The sequence below is a fragment of the Triticum dicoccoides genome, chromosome 6B, assembly GCF_002162155.2.
Source record: "Triticum dicoccoides isolate Atlit2015 ecotype Zavitan chromosome 6B, WEW_v2.0, whole genome shotgun sequence".
Taxonomy (NCBI): domain Eukaryota; kingdom Viridiplantae; phylum Streptophyta; class Magnoliopsida; order Poales; family Poaceae; genus Triticum; species Triticum dicoccoides.
In genome coordinates this window covers 66547695-66566560 of record NC_041391.1, presented here as the reverse complement: position 1 = coordinate 66566560, position 18866 = coordinate 66547695, and the positions used below count along the sequence as shown (strand labels likewise).

The 18866-nt window shown below is 45.8% G+C and overlaps 1 protein-coding gene across 1 annotated transcript; it reads right to left on the bottom strand.

The window, feature by feature from the left end:
- Positions 1 to 464: 464 nt before the first annotated feature.
- On the bottom strand, positions 465 to 1361 carry LOC119324611 (histone H2A.1-like). Its single transcript, XM_037598384.1, has 2 exons — positions 1085 to 1361; positions 465 to 986 (listed from the first exon to the last, which is right to left on the bottom strand). Exons 1-2 carry the CDS (start codon positions 1259 to 1261, stop codon positions 690 to 692), a joined length of 474 nt encoding a protein of 157 aa, XP_037454281.1. The 5' UTR covers positions 1262 to 1361; the 3' UTR covers positions 465 to 689.
- Positions 1362 to 18866: the final 17505 nt, after the last annotated feature.

The window sequence follows — 18866 nt, the reverse complement described above, 5'->3', positions numbered from 1 at the left end:
TTGCATGCAGTGATGCTTGTTATTGCACATTTAGTCATCTCTGTTTGATATCATATCTTTCTGCTTTCTTTATGTGGATCCAAAATAAGCAGTACCTCATCTGACTTAGTTTAGTTTGCATCTACTCTACGTAGCAGCCAAATGTTTGCCAGTTTTGTGGTTTGAAAGGTTAAATTGTCTGCAAGAATACTTTGAGCAATGGTCAAGCTATAATTTGCCATGTTTGCCTGCAGGACTTCTGAAGCATCTTGGTTATTACCTTTCAACTATTCATTGTCCAATTTAGCACCACCATCATTTCTTAGTTTCGTAGGGAGGTGGAGTACCCTGTTTGTTTCAGTGAGCAAAGAGCAAGGGGAATTTCAGATGATATAAGAGAGAATTCCATACAAATGGAACTTATTCAGTAGCAAATGTTCAGAAGTAAAGCAGGTGTCAAGCATTCACAAGACCAATTGCAGATAGATATATAGAACAAGAGAATTACTAAGACTCAAATGAGTGCATCTTTAGTACAGAAATCAGAGATACAGTGACACGCTTTTGCTCCACGAATCTGACGAAAGGGTCACTACAGACTACCAGGAGGCATTACATACAGATACAGGTCTGCCAACCAAACTACAACTACTCATCTTGTCCATGAGAAATGGAACAGAGCAACAACACTGGCTAAGCCATGGGGACGGCTACTCCTTGGTGGCTGCGGCCTTCTTCTTGGGGGACTTGGTGGCGGCCTTCTTCTTGGGGGACTTGGTGGCGGCCTTCTTCTTGGGCGACTTGGTGGACTCCTTCTCGGCGGCGGCGGGGGACTTCTTGGGGAGCAGCACGGACTTGATGTTGGGGATGACGCCTCCGTGGGCGATGGTGACGCCGGCGAGCAGCCTGCCGAGCTCCTGATCGTTGCGGACGGCCAGCAGCAGGTGGCGCGGGATGATGCGCGTCTTCTTGTTGTCCTTGGCCGCGTTGCCGGCCAGCTCCAGGACCTGCGATTCATTCAACCAAGAACGGAATCGGTTATCTGTCCAACAGAAGAGGAACAGAGCGGAACAGACGCTCGAGGGCAGCGAAGATCTGCGGTTACCTCGGCGGCGAGGTACTCGAGGACGGCGGCGAGGTAAACGGGGGCGCCGGAGCCGACGCGCTGCGCGTAGCGGCCCTTCTTGAGGTAGCGCCCGATGCGGCCGACGGGGAACTGGAGCCCGGCCTTCACGGAGCGGGTCACCGCCTTCTTCCTGTCTCCGCCCTTCCTTCCGGCCATCTTCTTGCTGCTTCTCCGGCGACGAGGTGTCCCTCTCGAGGTGTGGAGCTGGCGGCGGTGGTGCTGGATTGGAGGAATGCTCTGGGTTTGGTGGGTTGGGACAGCGGCGAGGCTTTTATTGGAGACGGGAGCTTCGCTCGAGGGGGGAGCGATCCGCGTGACGCGGTGCGCCCGCCGTTGGATCTAAGGGGAGATTGCCGGGCGGGTGGTGATCCGTGGGAGGCCCAGATAGACCAATAAGAGCGCGGGGATTTGCATCATCAACTTTGGGGTTATTTGGTTGGCTTCCATAAAAATCTGTCTGACTCAGCCACCAATCTCAGGCGTTGGATTTTGGAGGCATGAGGTCAGGATCGTTGCCTGAGTAAAGAGCTGCCTATTAGGACTCCATCCAAATAGCTTGGAGTTCTATCCTGAACTCTAATGATCAAATGAGTTGTACTTCAGTTTTCTAGTGATTTTGACCAAACGAGTTGGTTAGAGCATCTCCAATAGTTGCCCTATTATAGGGTGGCAGTGTCTTTTTGGGCTTTTGAAGTGCAAAAACTTTTCCAATAGCTACCAAAAACTTCAACTTGGCCAAAATTGTTTTTGGGTAGCCCCGAAAGAGGGCACCTTCAGTTGCAGATTTGCGGACACGAACACAACCGACCAAAACCAAAATGACTATGCACGACAGACCTACTGCTTTTTTTTCTTCACGCGTGTCGCCGTCGCCCGCCTCCCTTCTGTGTGCCGACGGCGGCGACCATCGAGGCGCCATGGATTGGCCCGCCAAGGGCATCGCAGACCTCCAAGACCTCATCGCCCTCGCCAATGCGATCTCCGACACCGCGTCTCCTCCGTCCACCACTGCAAAGATCATTGTCTGTCGCACCATCTTCACTCACACGCGCCCTGGTGGAGGGGGTGGGTCAGTCGGTAGTGGTCCATAAAAGGCCAAAACACTGCTTAAGTCGGGCGACAAGCGGTCGTCATGGGATCCCGCATAGTCGATGTCGGTGTCACGGGCAAATAAGTTGAAGTCTGCTGCAGCAGGCCGCGCCGCCGAGGCTATTGTGGTCATGCACCTTCCCCCAACCCCTCTGCCTCCCCCTTTCATGCCGCCAACGTCGGAGGTAGAAGAGTCGGCATCCAAAACCCGTCCAACGAAATGTCCCAAACGTAAAATAAAATCCAATGCAAGTTTTGTTCAATTCAAGTAGTTCACTGCAATTGTTAAATGCAAATAGTTCCACGCAATTGTTGAATGCAAACGCTTCTATTTGTGAGTATACATTTCATCAACAAGTCACATTGTTAAAGTGATGACACCTTTAGATATCCCTGCAAACATTGAAGCTTAACATTAACAAAACTGCACAATAAAGACCAGAATGACTTGGGCAGTTTTTACAGCCACATTCAAGGAATTTCACTCATATAATTCAACGAATTTCCTCTAAACACATTTCTTTCTGCAAGCAACGAAGCAAACCCAACCGGCTAGAGAAGAAGGGACAAACACAACCTTGTGCACAAAACACACCTCAAGCAGACAAGTGTAAGTGCATCTAGTGCCCCTTAGTGATTTTGGTGTATTGAAAACTTATAGGTTAAGGGACTAATATGTTTGTAAGTGCACACAGCCTCTATAAAGTCGATGAGGAGTTTGATATTTACGATGAAAGTCGACCCCTAAAAATGTATGTCTTCATCTAAAGACTTTGGTTCTCCTGAAAATTTTGAAAGTGAAGAAATTGGTGTGACCTTGAAGACTTGGATATTCATGCGAGGATTATGAAGCATGAAGACTTTTGTTTTCATAGTTTCATTTTCTCTTTCTTGAGTCATAGGAAACACCGTACTGTTAAAGGGGGTCAAGGTAATACTAAGGAAACTGATTTCCAAGTGATGCTCATCTCAAAATCCTACACATGCCCAATCCTTTCGAGTGAAGCCATTGGAAATCTCATATCACTTCAGTCAATTTCTTCAGTGACAAAGACGAAGATCTTCTGGTCTCTAAGGAATTTGTTCTGACTGAGGAGTTAGGAATTCGCCTGTGTGGATTGCCTACACAATGAGGAGCATGATAGCCCTGAGGAATTTGAACCTCAAATATCCGACCGTTGCTGTGCTATGCGCCAGCTGTCCAAAAATATCTTCCACCTAACAGTCATATCATTGAAGGGCATTTATGTCTTATCATGTCAGGCTGCTCCCTAGGCTATAAATAGCCGCCCCCTCAACCACTAGCTGGTTGGCTGCTCCGTAAGAAACTGACACTTGTCATTGAGAGGATCCCATCCTTTGAGGACTTTGAGCAAAAATCATCAAGTGAGAAAAACCCAAAACCCAAACCCAAACACCTACAAACCCAAAGTGATTGAGCATCACTAAAGAGATTGTTCATGTGTGGAACCGACGCTTGATACCTTTGAGGACTGTGTATCCTCCAGACGGTTAGGCGTCATGGTCTGAGCATCCAAGAGGAATTGTGGATCGCCGAGTGACCAAGTCTGTGAAGGTTTGGAAGTCACCTGTGAAGACTTACCACGAGTGTTGGGCGAGGTCTGTGTGACTTTAGCTCAAGGAGAATATGGTGAGGATTGTGTGTCCTCGAGTTTAAATACTAAGCCGCTCCAACCAGACGTACAACTGTCACAAGAGTTGGAACTAGTCTACCAAATCATTGTCTTCACCAAGCCAACTGGTTCTATTTCCTCAACCCTTTCATTTCCTCATTCATGTGTTGATGAACCTGATCATTACTGTTTGAAGACTTTGACTGAAGACTTTCTCTATTTTCTCAATCCAATTTCTTAGTCACATAGTCTTCAGCCTGCTTATCCTGTTTTCATGCCATCTGTACTCTCTACTTGTTTTCATTTCATCATGATGACTATGTTGTTGCTCTGTTATGCTTATACCTGAGTACTTATTCCACTACTAGTGTGTCGTTGCTTAGGAATTTCTTCACCTAAAAATTCCTTAGTGATGAATTTGTAAAAATCTCCTATTCACCCTCCCCCTCTAGTCGATATAACGCACTTTCAATTGGTATCAGAGCAAGGTACTCCCTTGTTCTGTGTGATTTTGGTTTAACCACCTGGAGTTTTAGTTATGTCGACTGCAGGAATGAAGAAAGTGACATGCCCCATCTTTGACGATCATGAGTATCCCAAGTGGAAGGCCATGATGAAGAAGCGACTCATTGCGATGAACAATGAACTATGGACCGCCACTGAGATTGGTCTTACCGATCTATGCAAGATGACGGAGGCTGATGATATTTGCAAGTACACTCTACTTAACCTCACGGCGAAGGATATCATCTGCTCCTGTTTGTCCCAAAATCAATTCAGGACAATCATGCATCTCAACCATGGGAAGCTTATCTGGGACCAACTCTTTGAGGTCGATGAAGGTCATCGAACTCGTCATGATCCTTGGTTTGAGTATTTCAAAGAATCACTCAAGAAGATGACTTTCGCTCCAGAATCATCATCCACTGCACCATGCCTTATGGCGAAAGGTGCCAAGGTAACTGAATGTTACCTTTCTGAATCTAGTGATGATGAATCTGGTGATGAATTTGGACCCAGCTACACTAAACTTGCTTCCCTTGCCACTAAAGAACAAATAGCTCTTGAAAAAGTTCAAAATCTGCTAGACAAAAGCGATGACCTGTTGGGTGAGGAATTGAATCGAACTAAGACTTTGACTAACAATCTTCCGAGACTTCAATCTAGGTTTGACAACCTTCAAAATCATTATAAAACTCTCTTATATGATCATGAGAAGCTTTCTTATGAATTTCTTCAGAGAAAGCAAGATCTTGAGAAGTTAAAAGTGAGTTATGAAGATCTTCAGAAGGAAAATGATTCATTGCTTGCTCAATAGATCAGTTCCGCTCAGGAAGAATTTATTCCACCATGTCTGATATGCATTGAGCGTGAATCTGCTAATTCTTCACTTGAATGTTCAAATGCTTCTATTGCTCCAAATTCTTCAACTATCTCCGTGGTCACAAATTCCTCATCTGAGGATACCACAAGTATCACTGATGATAATGCAGGGTTGAAGGAATTGTATGTGACAGACATATACAAAAGCCTCAAAGGGCATCAAACTCTTTGTGATGTGCTCAAAAAGCAGATCTTGAACAGGAACCCTAGGAAAGAGGGTATTGCCTTTGAGAGGAAACTCAATGCTGATGGGACCTACTAGAAACCTGAGCAGTACACCAAAACCTCATGGGTTGTTGCAAAAGGACTTTCCGTAGATCCGTGCACTTTATATGGCTTTACTTGTGAATCTTCATATTCCTCTGATAAGTCATTTGACTCCAACTATAAACTGTTCAAGAATCAGAATGGTGAAGTATTTGGTCGGTATGTTGGAACTAACTGCAGGAACGGTCCCCCTATGAAGAAAATCTGGGTTCCCAAAAGGTGCCTTGAAAATCTTCAGGTGAATGTCATCATGACACCACCTATGAATAATAGGAACCCCAGATCAAATTCTTCATATGGATCAAAATCTTCATATGGATCCAAGTCCTCTTATGGGCCAAATTCTTCATATGGATCAAATTCCTCACGTGGATCAAAATCCTCATATGAACATCATCGTGCTAACACTTCTGTTTCACAGAGAAAGTCTAAAGGCTATGAATATGTGCATTATTCTTCAAACCATTATGTTCATAAGTCCTCGAAGAATTTCTCTGCTTATTCATATGCTTATCCTAAACCCGCTTCTGTGAAACGAAGTGCACTGGCTTCTATGCCATCTTTTTCTTATGTAGCTCACGGAATGATGAACTCTTTGCCACCCCTTCAAATGTGGGTGGTGAAGAAAAAGAACTAATCTCTTATGCAGGGTCAGGTCTCCAGATGAACTTAATCATCTGAAGAATTTGCTGGAGACCTGAATGTGCTTGAATGGACACAAGCTAATCATGAAGAAATGAATTACTCATTTCTCACGTTCTCATGTTGCTATCTCTGTTATTGTTGATGAAGTTGATATCATATTCTTCAATGATGAAGTATATGGGTTCCTAAGTTGCACTAACTCATCTGCAGGATGAACAACCCAAAGCTACTGAGTGGGTCCTCGACAGTGGATGTACAAATCATATGACCGGTGACAGGAACTCATTGATGGACACTGCTTTATTTCCATCTCATCTGAAGCATATCACCTGCGCTGACAAAGGCAAAAGCAAGGTAGTGGGTCTAGGTAGGGTTGCGATCTTAAAGGATAGACACATGGATAAAGTCATGCTTGTTGAGTCCTTATGATTCAACCTCATGTTTGTCTCAATGCTTTGTGATCTTGTTATGGTTGTCGTCTTTGGCAAATATCGTTGCATTGTGCTAATGGAATTTGACAATTCCAAAGTCTTCGAAGGCTTTAGGAAAGGAGACTTGTATATTGTTGATTTCTCTGCAAGACCACAGCCTGCCACATGTCTACTTGCAAAAGCTTCAGAAGGCTGGTTATGGCATCGACGACTTTGTCATGCTGGGATGAGGAACTTGCATACACTCGCGAAGAAGAAGTATGTAATTGGCATCGAGGGTGTCAAATTCCTCAAAGATCATCTTTGTGGGATTGTGAGGCTAGAAATATCACCAGAGCCAAGCATCCCTCGAAGACTATCATGACCACTTCTCGTCCCTTTGAATTACTTCGCATGGATCTCTTTGCCCCTACTCATTATGCCACATTCACTAGTTCTGCATCATTATATGGCTTTGTCATTGTTGATGATTATTCTCATTACACCTGGGTGCATATCATCACTTACAAAAATGAAGTGCGGGAAGTCTTCAAAGGATTTTCCTCAAGAGCATCTATGAACTCCGATGTGAAGATCAAGCATATCAGGAGTGATAATGGAACCGAGTTTAAGAACATTGGACTCGATGAATATCTTGATATACTTGGTATTACTCACGAGCTATCTGCTCCCTCTACTCCTCAGCAGAATGGCATCATGGAGCGCAAGAACAGAACTCTTGGAGAAGGCTCACACTACGCTTGATGAATACAAGACTCCACAACGTTTCTAGGCAAATGCATGCCACATCATCAACAGAGTATATCTTCACAAATTCTTCAAAAAGACCTCATATGAACTCCTCACTGTCAAGAAACCCAATGTAAGTTATTTCAAAGTTTTCGGTGTTAAATGCTGAATTAGAGATCCTCACCACCACTCTAAATTTGTACTGAAAGCACATAAGGGTTTTATGCTTGGTTACGGAAAGGACTCACACACCTACAGACTCTTCAACACCTATCATCACAAGGTTGTTGAAACTATACATGTGCAGTTCGATGAAACTGAAGCACCTACCTCCTGTGCTAGATGAAATGTCACATGAGGAATCCATCAAGTTCAAGGCTACTGAGGATGTCATTCCTACCGAAGAATCTGCTGAAGAAGTCATTCCGGGTCATGAAGAAAATCATGCTGGTGCTACTGAAGAAAATGGCCCTGAAGAAATTGCTGGGCCTAATCAAAGTCGTCAACCTGCTCATCCTCGCGTTGCAAACGAAGTGCAGATTGAGAAAATTATCAACGACATCAATGCACCAGGCCCTCTCACGCGCTCAAGAGCTTCACATTTGTCTAACTTTTGTGGGCATTTTGCATTTGTCTCTATCATAGAGCCCACCAAAATTGATGAAGCATTCATGGAATCTAAGTGGATTCAAGCCATGCAAGATGAATTGCATTAATTCGATCTCAACAATGTGTGGGAGCTTGTCAAGCGACCAGACTACGCAAGCACAACATCATCGGCACCAAATGGATCTACCGCAATAAACAAGATGAAAATGGCCTTGTGGTGAGGAATAAGGCTCGTCTTGTAGCTCAAGGCTACACACAGGTTGAACAAATTGATTTCGATGAAACTTTTGCACCGGTTGCTAGACTTGAAGCTATTCGCATATTGCTTGCTTATGCTAACCATCATAATATCATCTTACATCAAATGGATGTGAATAGTGCATTCCACAATGGTAAGCTTGAGGAAGAAGTATATGTTGCTCAACCACCAACCAGACGCTCCAACCATACGTACAACTGTCACAACAGTTGGAACTAGTCTACCAAATCATTGTCTTCACCAGGCCTACTGGTTCTATTTCCTCAACCCTTTCATTTCCTCAGTTATGTATTGATGAACCTGATCATTACTGTCTGAAGACTTTGACTGAATACTTTCCTCAATCCTATTTCTTCAGTCAGTTTGTCTTCATCCTGCTTATCCTATGTTTATGCTTCCTGTACTTTGTGCTTTGTATTTCATTTCATCATGATGACTATGTTGTTGCTTTGTTATGCTTATACATGCGTACTTATTCCGCTGCAAGTAGTTCTTCGCTTAGGAATTTCCTCACCCTGAAATTCCCCAGTGAAGAATTCATAAAAATTGCCTATTCACCCCCCTCTAGTCGATGTAATGCACTTTCAATTGGTATCAGAGCAAGGTACTCCCTTGTTCTGTGTGATTTTGGTTTAACCACCTGGAGTTTTAGTTATGTCAACTACAGGTATGATCAACGTCTCGACTGGGTTTCCTACCTTTGATGGGACGGACTACCCCTACTGGAATAACAAGATGTGCATGCATCTAGAGGCAATTGATAACGATCTCTGGTACGTTGTGGAAAATGGCGTTCCCTCTGTCACTCTATCTGTGAATGCTGCTGATGTAAAGAGGTTCAAGCAACTCGATTCTCAAGCGAAGAATATCATATGTGGTCATCTGAGCAAAGGACGATTCGACAGAGTGAGTGCTCTAGAAACTGCCAAGCTGATTTGGGACAGGCTGTCCTGTTGGACTCTACGGTAGGGTGCGTCGACTACAAATTAAAATGTTCCTACGCGCAGAACAACCTGGAACATGCTATGGGAGATGGATCACAGTTCGTTACCACTAGACGTGCAGTGCCGTGCAGCGGAAGAAGAGTTGGGGCAGCGCGTCCACGTGGATCATCTCCTCCTCGTCTTATCTCCCTCGAACAGCCGGTCGTCCAATCCCACGTACAAGTTCACCGGAGCGGCGCAAGTGCAACGCCTCTAACGCTATCCGCACGTGCAGGAGGAACACTGTGCGGCAGACCGCTAGGTCCGTTCACACAGTCGGCGGCGAGTGGAGGTGGCTATTCGCAACACATGCAAACCCTAGTGACAGCGCCGAAGCGATCAATCGCATGAGTGTGCCGCACCCCCACTTTATATAGGCGTCCGTCGCAGGCTCAACACTTGGGCCTCACATGGACCCTAAAGCCCACAAGTCTACTCGGCCACAATCTGAATACAGCTCGAATCACATCCGATCAGTGTCCTCGGATCCGACCTCGTAGCTAGGTTCCTTCCCTTAAGTGCGCGACCCCTTAGGTTCAAGTCGGCTTGGTCACAGTTCGGATCACCTCCGACCTACACGGTTGGTAGCGGCCTCTAGCAAGGCGTGCCAACCACCAAGCAGACTGTGAAGCTGGTTAGGCGAACCTGTACAACGTGTCACACTTTTGTTCCCTTTGCCGCACGATATATGTTGTTGGGCTCAAGGCAAGACTATCAACCTTGTGCTAGCCCGACCTCTTTCTCGTTCCAGTGATACCGACCACAAACTGGATTATCTCATAATCCCTGTCGCATGGCCATGCTTATCCTGGTCGGATCACACGAGGGGCCCAGAGTATATCTCTCCTGATCGGAGGGGCAAATCCCATCTTTCTCGGCCATGTCTCGCAGCATGGGACTGGACAAACCCGAAACCTACCTTTGTAACTACCCAGTCACGGAGTAGCGTTTGGTCGGCCCAAAGCAGGTCTGTCACCATCCCGAGTACATGCATCAGCTCAGGTCTTAGGACATAGAACATATGTTGTACTAGAGACTCACAGATGACACATCATTGCCTCTCATAGTTGGGTCTGTCCGACTTGGACCTTATCTCGACTCGGATCCGACTACGTCGAATCTGACCAGACCTTTCCAAGTCCATATTATCCGGTTAGCATCCAATGCTCCATGGCTAGTGAGACCAAGCCATCGACTGTGTCATATGCTAGTCTAGTCAACTGCGCATCCACACAGCCCTTTCGACTAGGGACCTTTTAGGACAGTCATCATACAATGCATAGTCCCACAAACAAGTCACGTACTTGCTGATACACATCATTGATAATGTCCAAGGACTATCTTTATTCATAAACACATAGGAAATATCATCATACATGATTGCCTCTAGGGCATATCTCCAACAGTCTCCCACTTGCACTAGAGTCAATCAAATAGACATCGAATGCCCATAGCTCTAACGTGCCCCTCATGCTTGGGTTGTGGAAGCGGCTTAGTCAATGGATCTACAACATTTGCATCCGTGTGAATTTTGCATAAGTCTACATCACCATTCTTTACGATCTTCCGTATCAGGTGATATTTCCGATCTATGTGTTTGACCTTGTGGTGATTCCTCGGCTCCTTGGCTTGTGCGATGGCACCAAAATTATCATAATAAAGGTCCAACGGTTTCAACGAGGCTGGGAAAATACCAAGATCATCCAGAAAATGCCGGATCCAAACACCTTCCTTTGCAAGTTCACAAGCCACAATGTATTGGATTTCTGTGGTAGAATCGACCACTGTATCTTGCTTGGAACTCATCCAGCTCACTGCCCCTCCGTTCATGACGTACACGAATCCGGACTGTGACACTACAAAAGACACACTTCCGTGATGATACGTGTTTGTCACAGTAGGTCGCGTTTTTTGTCATGCATGTACATCCCCACACATCCCGGCGGATCACGTCCGCTGGGGGAAGGGGTGGATGCTTAGTGTAGATGCGGTCACCGTCGCCGATGGCGAAAACCCACTATCGGCACGTCCCGATCAGGGGTCCCCGCCGTTCTCTCTCACAAAACCGGTGAGGTTGCCTTCGTCCCTTGCTCACTGCCGCGACGTGGGCAGTTGCCGCCTCCCGCCGCCCTCCTCAAGGTTGAGCTACGTCCCTCAGGTACAACTCCCTTTACAGCCGGCTTGCACCACTGCTCCAGCTTCCCACATCACTCCCTGTGGATATTTCTCTACTTCTTTGCCCTGCACATACCTCTACTGGCTTCTACGTATTGTATTTGTGAATCAACTAGTACCAGTAATCTTATTCTAATCACGCTTCTTCAATTTCTTTGCCACAGGGATGCTCATCTCGATTTTGGTGAAACTGCACAAAATGATCGGATGGTCATAGGGTTGCAAACTTCATTTCTTGGGTAGCTCCACATTGCCAGCAAATTTAAGCCTGGTTAGGGTTTACGGTTCAAGGGCTAGGGACTGCATGGATCGTTTTTTTTTCTTTAGTTGTCTCTGTTCCAAAATAAGTGTCAACTTTAGTAGTAGTACAACTTTGTACTAAAGTTTGCATAAAGTTGAGACACTTATTTTGGAACGGAGGGAGTACATATTGGCTATGATTTTTCAATTATTGAGATGCAATAGCATGCATGTTAGTCTCCTTTGTATTTGATGAAATGTTGCAATGGGCAACCTTGGACGCAAGATACATGTAACAGAAGCTGGAAGCTTCATAGCATTGTACAAATTTATCTCGTTGATAAATTACAGTACGTACTATACTAGTACTTCCTCCGTTCCTAAATATAAGTCTTTGTAGAGATTTCACCATGAACCACATGCAGATGTATATAGATGCATTTTAAGTGTAGATTCATTCATTTTGTTTCGTATGTAGTTCACCTAGTGGAATCTCTACAAAGATTTATCTACTAGTAATAGCTAGCCCCGACTACTAGGAATTCTCTATCCTCTCCTTGAGCCACATCATCAAAATTAATGTAGCCGTTAGATGAACTAAATCAGTCCATAATAGCCGTCTGATCTAGACGTTGAGAGGCTCCACACTAAGCCACATGCAAGCATGCAGAAATACCGTGGCATGCATGTGAGTGGGTTTTAATCACATCAACATGTCTGCATGCAAGCATGCACTGGTAGCATGCATGTAAGTGAGCTTTTAAGTCCCATTAACATGTCAAAAAGAAAAATATAATCCCATTATGCAGTAGGAGTTGGCTGATCTTTTTTCCTTATGTGGGATGATCCAAATGATGATGGGAGTTTATTTAGTTTGGCTACCACATTTGTCATGCGGTTATAGAGTTTTTTTTAGTTCTATGAAATCGATAATTTTGCGCGGAGAGATATACGGCTGTTCGCGGTAACGCGCAGAGCCTGCGTGTTTTCACTGCTCTTGCAATCCTCCGCTGTAAGAATGGAGAAAATTGTAATCTAGTATTACTCCCTCCGTCTAGGTGAGTAAGTCATCTTAGCCTGTGCACCGTGACCAAGGAGAAGGGGAAAACAAAAGACCTTAGAGTAATGTTTATTTGCTAATTAATAGCATTGCATGCAATGAACTAACCACTGCATGTCGTGTTTGGTAGTCTCAAGTCATTAAAAGCATGCACACCCCTCGTCTCTTATTTTTTTTGACATGACTTACACACCTAGATGGAGGGAGTACCTCCTTTCGCCGAAAGCGTGGGACATCAACAGTCCTACCACCTCAGGAATAAAGAACAATGAGCCGTCAAATCACATAGACCCAGCAGTAAGTTGGACGGACGAAGCAACCATCACTCTTGCGCCAGTGAGAGGTCACGTCCGCTCTGCCCGAGCATGAATGCGACACCGATTCTTTGGAGCGGTGCTGACCGTTTCGGGCAGGAAGCGCGCGCGGGCGATGGAGGGGCTTTGGGTGGGCCAGGCTGGTCAGGAGCGGGCATGGCAGCTGTTCACATGTCCCTACTGGACACGCCCGCAAATGAGAGGATGCACCGACTCTCGCGGCTAAAATCGTACACTACACACCATCTCTCTATAGGAGTAGGTCGATCTGCCGCTCTCTCTAACACACACATGCTGTTAAACACACACACACACACGCACACACACGCACACGCATGCACCTTGGTCCCGTTGCACCTTCTAACTTGACTTATTACACCTAGACGGAGGGAGTAGTAAGTATACGAGATACGGTGGCACACTGACTTAAATCGAATACAAGTGCCCAAAATTGTGTGCATGTTATAATAAGGATTCACTTAAAATAGTACGTGAGCGAACAGAGGGATCAATTGGACAGTGTTCCCGAGCAGTAGCGAGATGTGTGAGGTAAGATACACCGCTGGCGCCTTTAATTTTTCTTATTAATTTGTTTGTTTCACCCTCTGACTGGTGGGACCCAACGTACTACGTGGAGAGAGGTAAGGTGACTAAGGCTGCATTATTTCTGCACCACTGTGGATAGTGTTACCACCAAAGCCACATGACACGATTATGATTGAAATCCCAATGACTCGCGCACACACACACAACACAGCATGCTTGTCACACGAATGCATAAAAGGTTATTTTCCTCTCATTGAACATAACGGGAGGTTGTGTAGCTGGTTAGCATGTTCGCTCATCAAACTTGAGGTCTCGGGTTCGATAACTACACTTGAGCATAATTTGTGCCAAGAGGATTCTTTGACTGGTCAAAATGGATGGATACGGAGCTATACGATCTCGTAGTGACCGTAGTGACCGTATAATTACCTCATCACGTATAAGCTGCAGCCCCGGCACTTGTTTTCTAGGGTTTGCATGCTTCACACTCTCTCTCCAGTATATATATATACACGCTGGAGCCTCAACACTTGTAGTTGCTCTCTTCAAACTCTCTCGCCCTCTCCAGACCTAAACAAGACTTCGTTGGCCTCTCTCCCCTCACTGCTGCTCAAAGAGCCGGCAGGATCCATCCGCCGGGAAGGGAAGGAGGCTTGACGCTATCGCTGTCGGCGAGGGAGGGAATCCACTACTGGCGCAGTTGTTCACTTTCACCCAGCGACACCGCGGGAGGGCCTCCGACCCCTTCTTCTTCGCTGCCGTCCCGTCGCCCACCGAACCACGCCCCAAGAACCTTAAGGTATAATTTACTTACTCCACATGCATTGCTCTGGCTGCATGTATACCATGTATCTAGGACGTGGTTCAAAGAGGAAAGGAGTGGGGGAAAGTAGTGGGAAAAGTTGTATATAGCATGAATCTAGGACGTAGTTCAAAGAGGAAATGAAGGGGGAAAGTTGTATAGCATGAATCTAGGACGTGGTTCAAAGAGGAAAGGAATGGGGGAAAGTAGCGGGGAAAGTTGTATCGCATAAATCTAGGACGTGGTTCAAAGAGGAAAGGAAGGGGCGAAAGTACTAGTACAGACTGGCTATCCAGCACCTACATTGGTCGAAAAGGGAAAACAATGATAAACGTAGTACACACATCTGTAACGAACTAATCTTTTGTTTTGGGGGACAAGGCTGTAGAGTTTGAGCAGGACTAGATTTGCTGCGCTCACATAGGGAAAGGTGTCTAAATATAAAAAAACTGGGACCAACACAAATATGCTCCTTGGTTGTTTGTTCTTTGTTGCAACAGACTGTGCATGACCACAGTACATCGGTAGATGCACATGGTGCTGGTGTGTCCATTGTCCCGTGCAACTCATTAGCTGTTGTTAATCTAAGGCCCTGTTTGGTTAAAAACTCCCTAGTCCCTACCTGCTTGGTTCCAGGGACTAAACATGGACTAGAGGTTATTAAATGACATGCTAAAAGACCATGTTGCCCCTAGTAATGAACTAATAGAGAAAAGTTGTGATGCGTGGCAGGGGCAACTATTGGAAAAAGTCCCAAAAAGACTCCCTTGGGGTCTTCTTTTTTTAGTCCCAAATGCCCACTTTTAGTCCCTAAAAGTCCCTCCTGTTCGGTTTGGATGGGACTGACATGGAGTTTTTTTAGTCCCCACACCAAAATGTCCCTGTAAACAAACACCCTATAATAATGCCGCAGGAAAATTGATGCAATGCCACAGTTAAATGCAAATTACATGTTCAACGAATTTTATTGTTAATATAATCTCTATGTTAATATTAATCAATGCCACCGTTTGAGAAATGCTACTGTCGCTTTCTTTCCCATTTAAATAAGGTAGATGCTTCTTTTTGTTGGCTTCTGTGTCATCCACCGTTATTGACCACTAATTGTTTCCTTTGCACCTCTGTGTAAACAGGGTTATCTACTTCACCTCGTTGCCATTGTGACCTTTTGTTGCACTGCACAAAACACTTCTATTTTAAGAGTGTTTTGTGCAGTTCAACCAAAATGTCACACCGACAACATCGCTTGATTGCTTGATCTTAGTGGAACTGCACAAGAGGAGATCTTACTTCCCATCCGTGTTGGCAAATTTGGTTCAGATCTTCTTCTTGTGAGTTGTTTGAAGTCCGCATCATGAGAGGTCAGTACTAGCCTTATTTCACATGATTCTGCAGTGTGCTTTCATATGTTGTGCTACTTGTATGATAATGTTGCTTGATTTTAGTGAACTGCACAAATGGAGACAAGACTTCGAATCTGTATGTGCACCAAATATCCCATTGAGGTAAGATAAGGATATTTCACAACTGTTGGCATGCATTTTGCCGCTTTCATCAGAAAATTAATGTCATTGTTTAGTGCTATACTTGTGCTCCCTAATTAACATGCCAAATCTTACATTGAAGGCAAAGCTTGTCTGTTATTGAACCAAGTGATGAAGGGGAAGAACAAGCGGAAAAACAAAAATCAACTCCCGGTGCTGTAATGAAGCACTAGAACTATGATGACACAAGTAATGTTATAGTTTTGCATCTTAATTTATTGCTATGGCTGGAACGAGCAATTGTTTTGCCACTGATTTGATGACACTCTTAATGTAATACGTAATTATCTCTACTTGTGCAAGCAGGGATCTTCTTTGAAGATACCATATATTTTAGTGGAACTGCACAAAAAGATGTTGGAAACATTAAACTAATCGAGGAGTATATAGTAAGCATGGCCACCACAGTAGATAGCAACAGATGGTTCCGAAGAAGTGCTTGATCTGTATGCTCTACACAATAAGCCTCCCGACAAAGGTTGGTACTCGCCCACTAATTCATCCATATGATTGAGCTTTGTCATCTCTATTGGTGTTGTGCTACTATTTAGATACTGTCATGAAAAAGTGGTATTGTCCTTGAGAAGTACTTCATTTTGTGCTGTTTTAAATATTTCCTTTCCTTTTTTTGAGCAATAGGGATGCTAGCATTTAGTTGTCCTCTTGTCTTTGCACAACAGGATCATCTTCCTCTGAAAAAGAATATGGAGTACGTGAAGTGACTAGTTCCGATTATGCCAGGATGAAGAAGCCTTGTCTATCTTCTCATCAGAAGGAGCAGTTGAAGGATGGTTACATTACTCCCCACAAGACCAAACTAACTTCAGCACAAAAGGACTGACAAATCTCCATTTTTTTGCTGTGATGCACAAGTACAATGTTGTTCTAGGATTCTCATCAGAAGGAGCAGTTGAAGGATGGTTACATTAGTCCCCACAAGACCAAACTAACTTCAGCTCAGAAGGCGTTGCAACATATAAGGGCGAAATCATACAAGCTACGCGCGAATTTGGTTGATTTTGGTGGAACTGCACAAAAAGAACAGCTGGTTTATTTAGCACGAGGTGCCATGTCAATGTCCGAACTGATGGCAAACCCTGCCCATTCCACAATCGTAGGCATTTGATATTTTGGAATGAGACAACCTTGTCAAATTTTGCTCATTGATTTTAAGACATGTGTTTGATATTTTCGAATGGGACGCCCTTGCTGTCAGCAGCGTTAATCAATTTTTTCTTTATTCTTTAGTTGTGAAGTAAATATTGCTTGTGACATGTGAGTCGCTGAGATGCATAATCATCGATTGTTTTGAATGATCTCTATGAATTGCCAGCCCTGTGTGTTTGATTGCAATGTACAGAAACACTAAAAAGCTGCTCAAACTCTTTGTACTCCTTCTGTTCCTTTTTACTTCGCACATTGTGAAAGTGCATACTTTTTTGTATAAGATTGGTCAAAGTACCGGAGGGAGTACATGTGAAACTGCAGACAAAACTTGTATAGAAAGGAACAGAGGGAGTACATGTGAAACTGCTGCAAACGAGGTGATGGCCCTGGGAATAATGCTAGTACGTATTGTTTTGCATGTTCATCCAATGCCAGTGATACATGAATTCGAACTAATCGAAATAAATTCATTCGTACACGGTCGGATTTCATATAAACATGCGGATTTCATTACATTTCATACATTCTTCAACTAAAAAGGGGTGCGCTGGAGGTATAATTAATTAACCGAAGCTACCCACCAGTGTCCCCTGAGCCGAACAGAAGCTTCAGTGACTTAACTGCAGGTGCAGTTGCGTAACTGACATGTGGCCTGTTGGGCCAACGTGTCAGTCAGCCAACTGCACCAGCAGTTAAGTAGAAGCAGCGTTCTTCTCCAGCGCAGCTCTCCGACTCCATGTCGCCGCCAAGAAGCTAACCGACCGTCAATGGTCAACCCGCCTAGCTTGGCTTCAACCGGAGGGTAGCAGCGGTGGCCTTACTTGGACCCAAGCGGCGTCGACCTACCGTGTTCTACTCTTCCTCGTTTTTTGTGTTTCACGGCCTTGTTGGCAGTAGGGCGGAACCTCGGCGGAGCCGGCGATGTCCTCTGTCTTGTTGCCGGCGGGCGGCGCCTCGGCGGAGTGGTGGAAAATCCTCCCCCACGTTGCCGGCAGGGTGGGGCCTCGGCTGAGCCGGCGATGTCCTCTGCCTCATTGTTGGCGGGGCGGGGCCTCGGCGGAGCCGGCGGTGTCCTCTGCCTCGTTGTTGGCGCCGCGGGGCCTCGTCGATGCTAGCGGAGCGGCAAATCGTCGGAGCCGGCATTGTCCTCTGCCTCGTCCCTGGTCTCGACAAACAGCGCCTCGCCCGCTTCATCGCCCTCTTTGTAGGCGGCCGCAGCCTCCACCACCTGCATGCGGTACCGCTAGCGCTCGAGGCGGCCCTTGCAGGCGGAGCGGTACGAGTCGAGCAGCGGATCCTGCTCCACCCGCTCCGCGGCGATCTGCTCCTCCGCTTGCAGGTGCTCCTGGAGGAGATGGTGGTTGTAGGCAGCGTCGACCTGCGCCTCTCGGAACTGCTCCTCATGCATCTGCCTCACCATGTCCATATATTGGGCACGTGCCTCGCTTATGGTCATGGCGCAATGCACCGGCGAGGATGGCGCGGAGGAGGGGGTTGGCGCCGGATCGTCGACTACCATGTTCTCCATTAGGACGTCGTCGTCCTCCGGCTGCCTGCCGGCCAGCCGGTCGGCAGCAATGGCTGCCATCTCCTTGTGGTCTGTCGTCTGCCCGTCCTGAAGAGTGCTGGAGCGCGAGGAAGCCATGGTGGGCAGTAGTGGTGTGGAAAGGAGAAAGGGAACGGATGCGGATGACTGCGGCTATGGTCGGCGCAACAGTTTATATAGCAATGGTGGGCGGTGGAGGGACGGGCGTGTGGCGCCGGAGTAGCCGCCTCGGCAACCGCGTATCATTAATGTGGGAGGCAGATGGACGGACAGACGGCACTTGTGTCGTTTGAAGGCGGAGCAATCGCCTGCACAGGGAAGCGGGGCGGGTGGCGCTG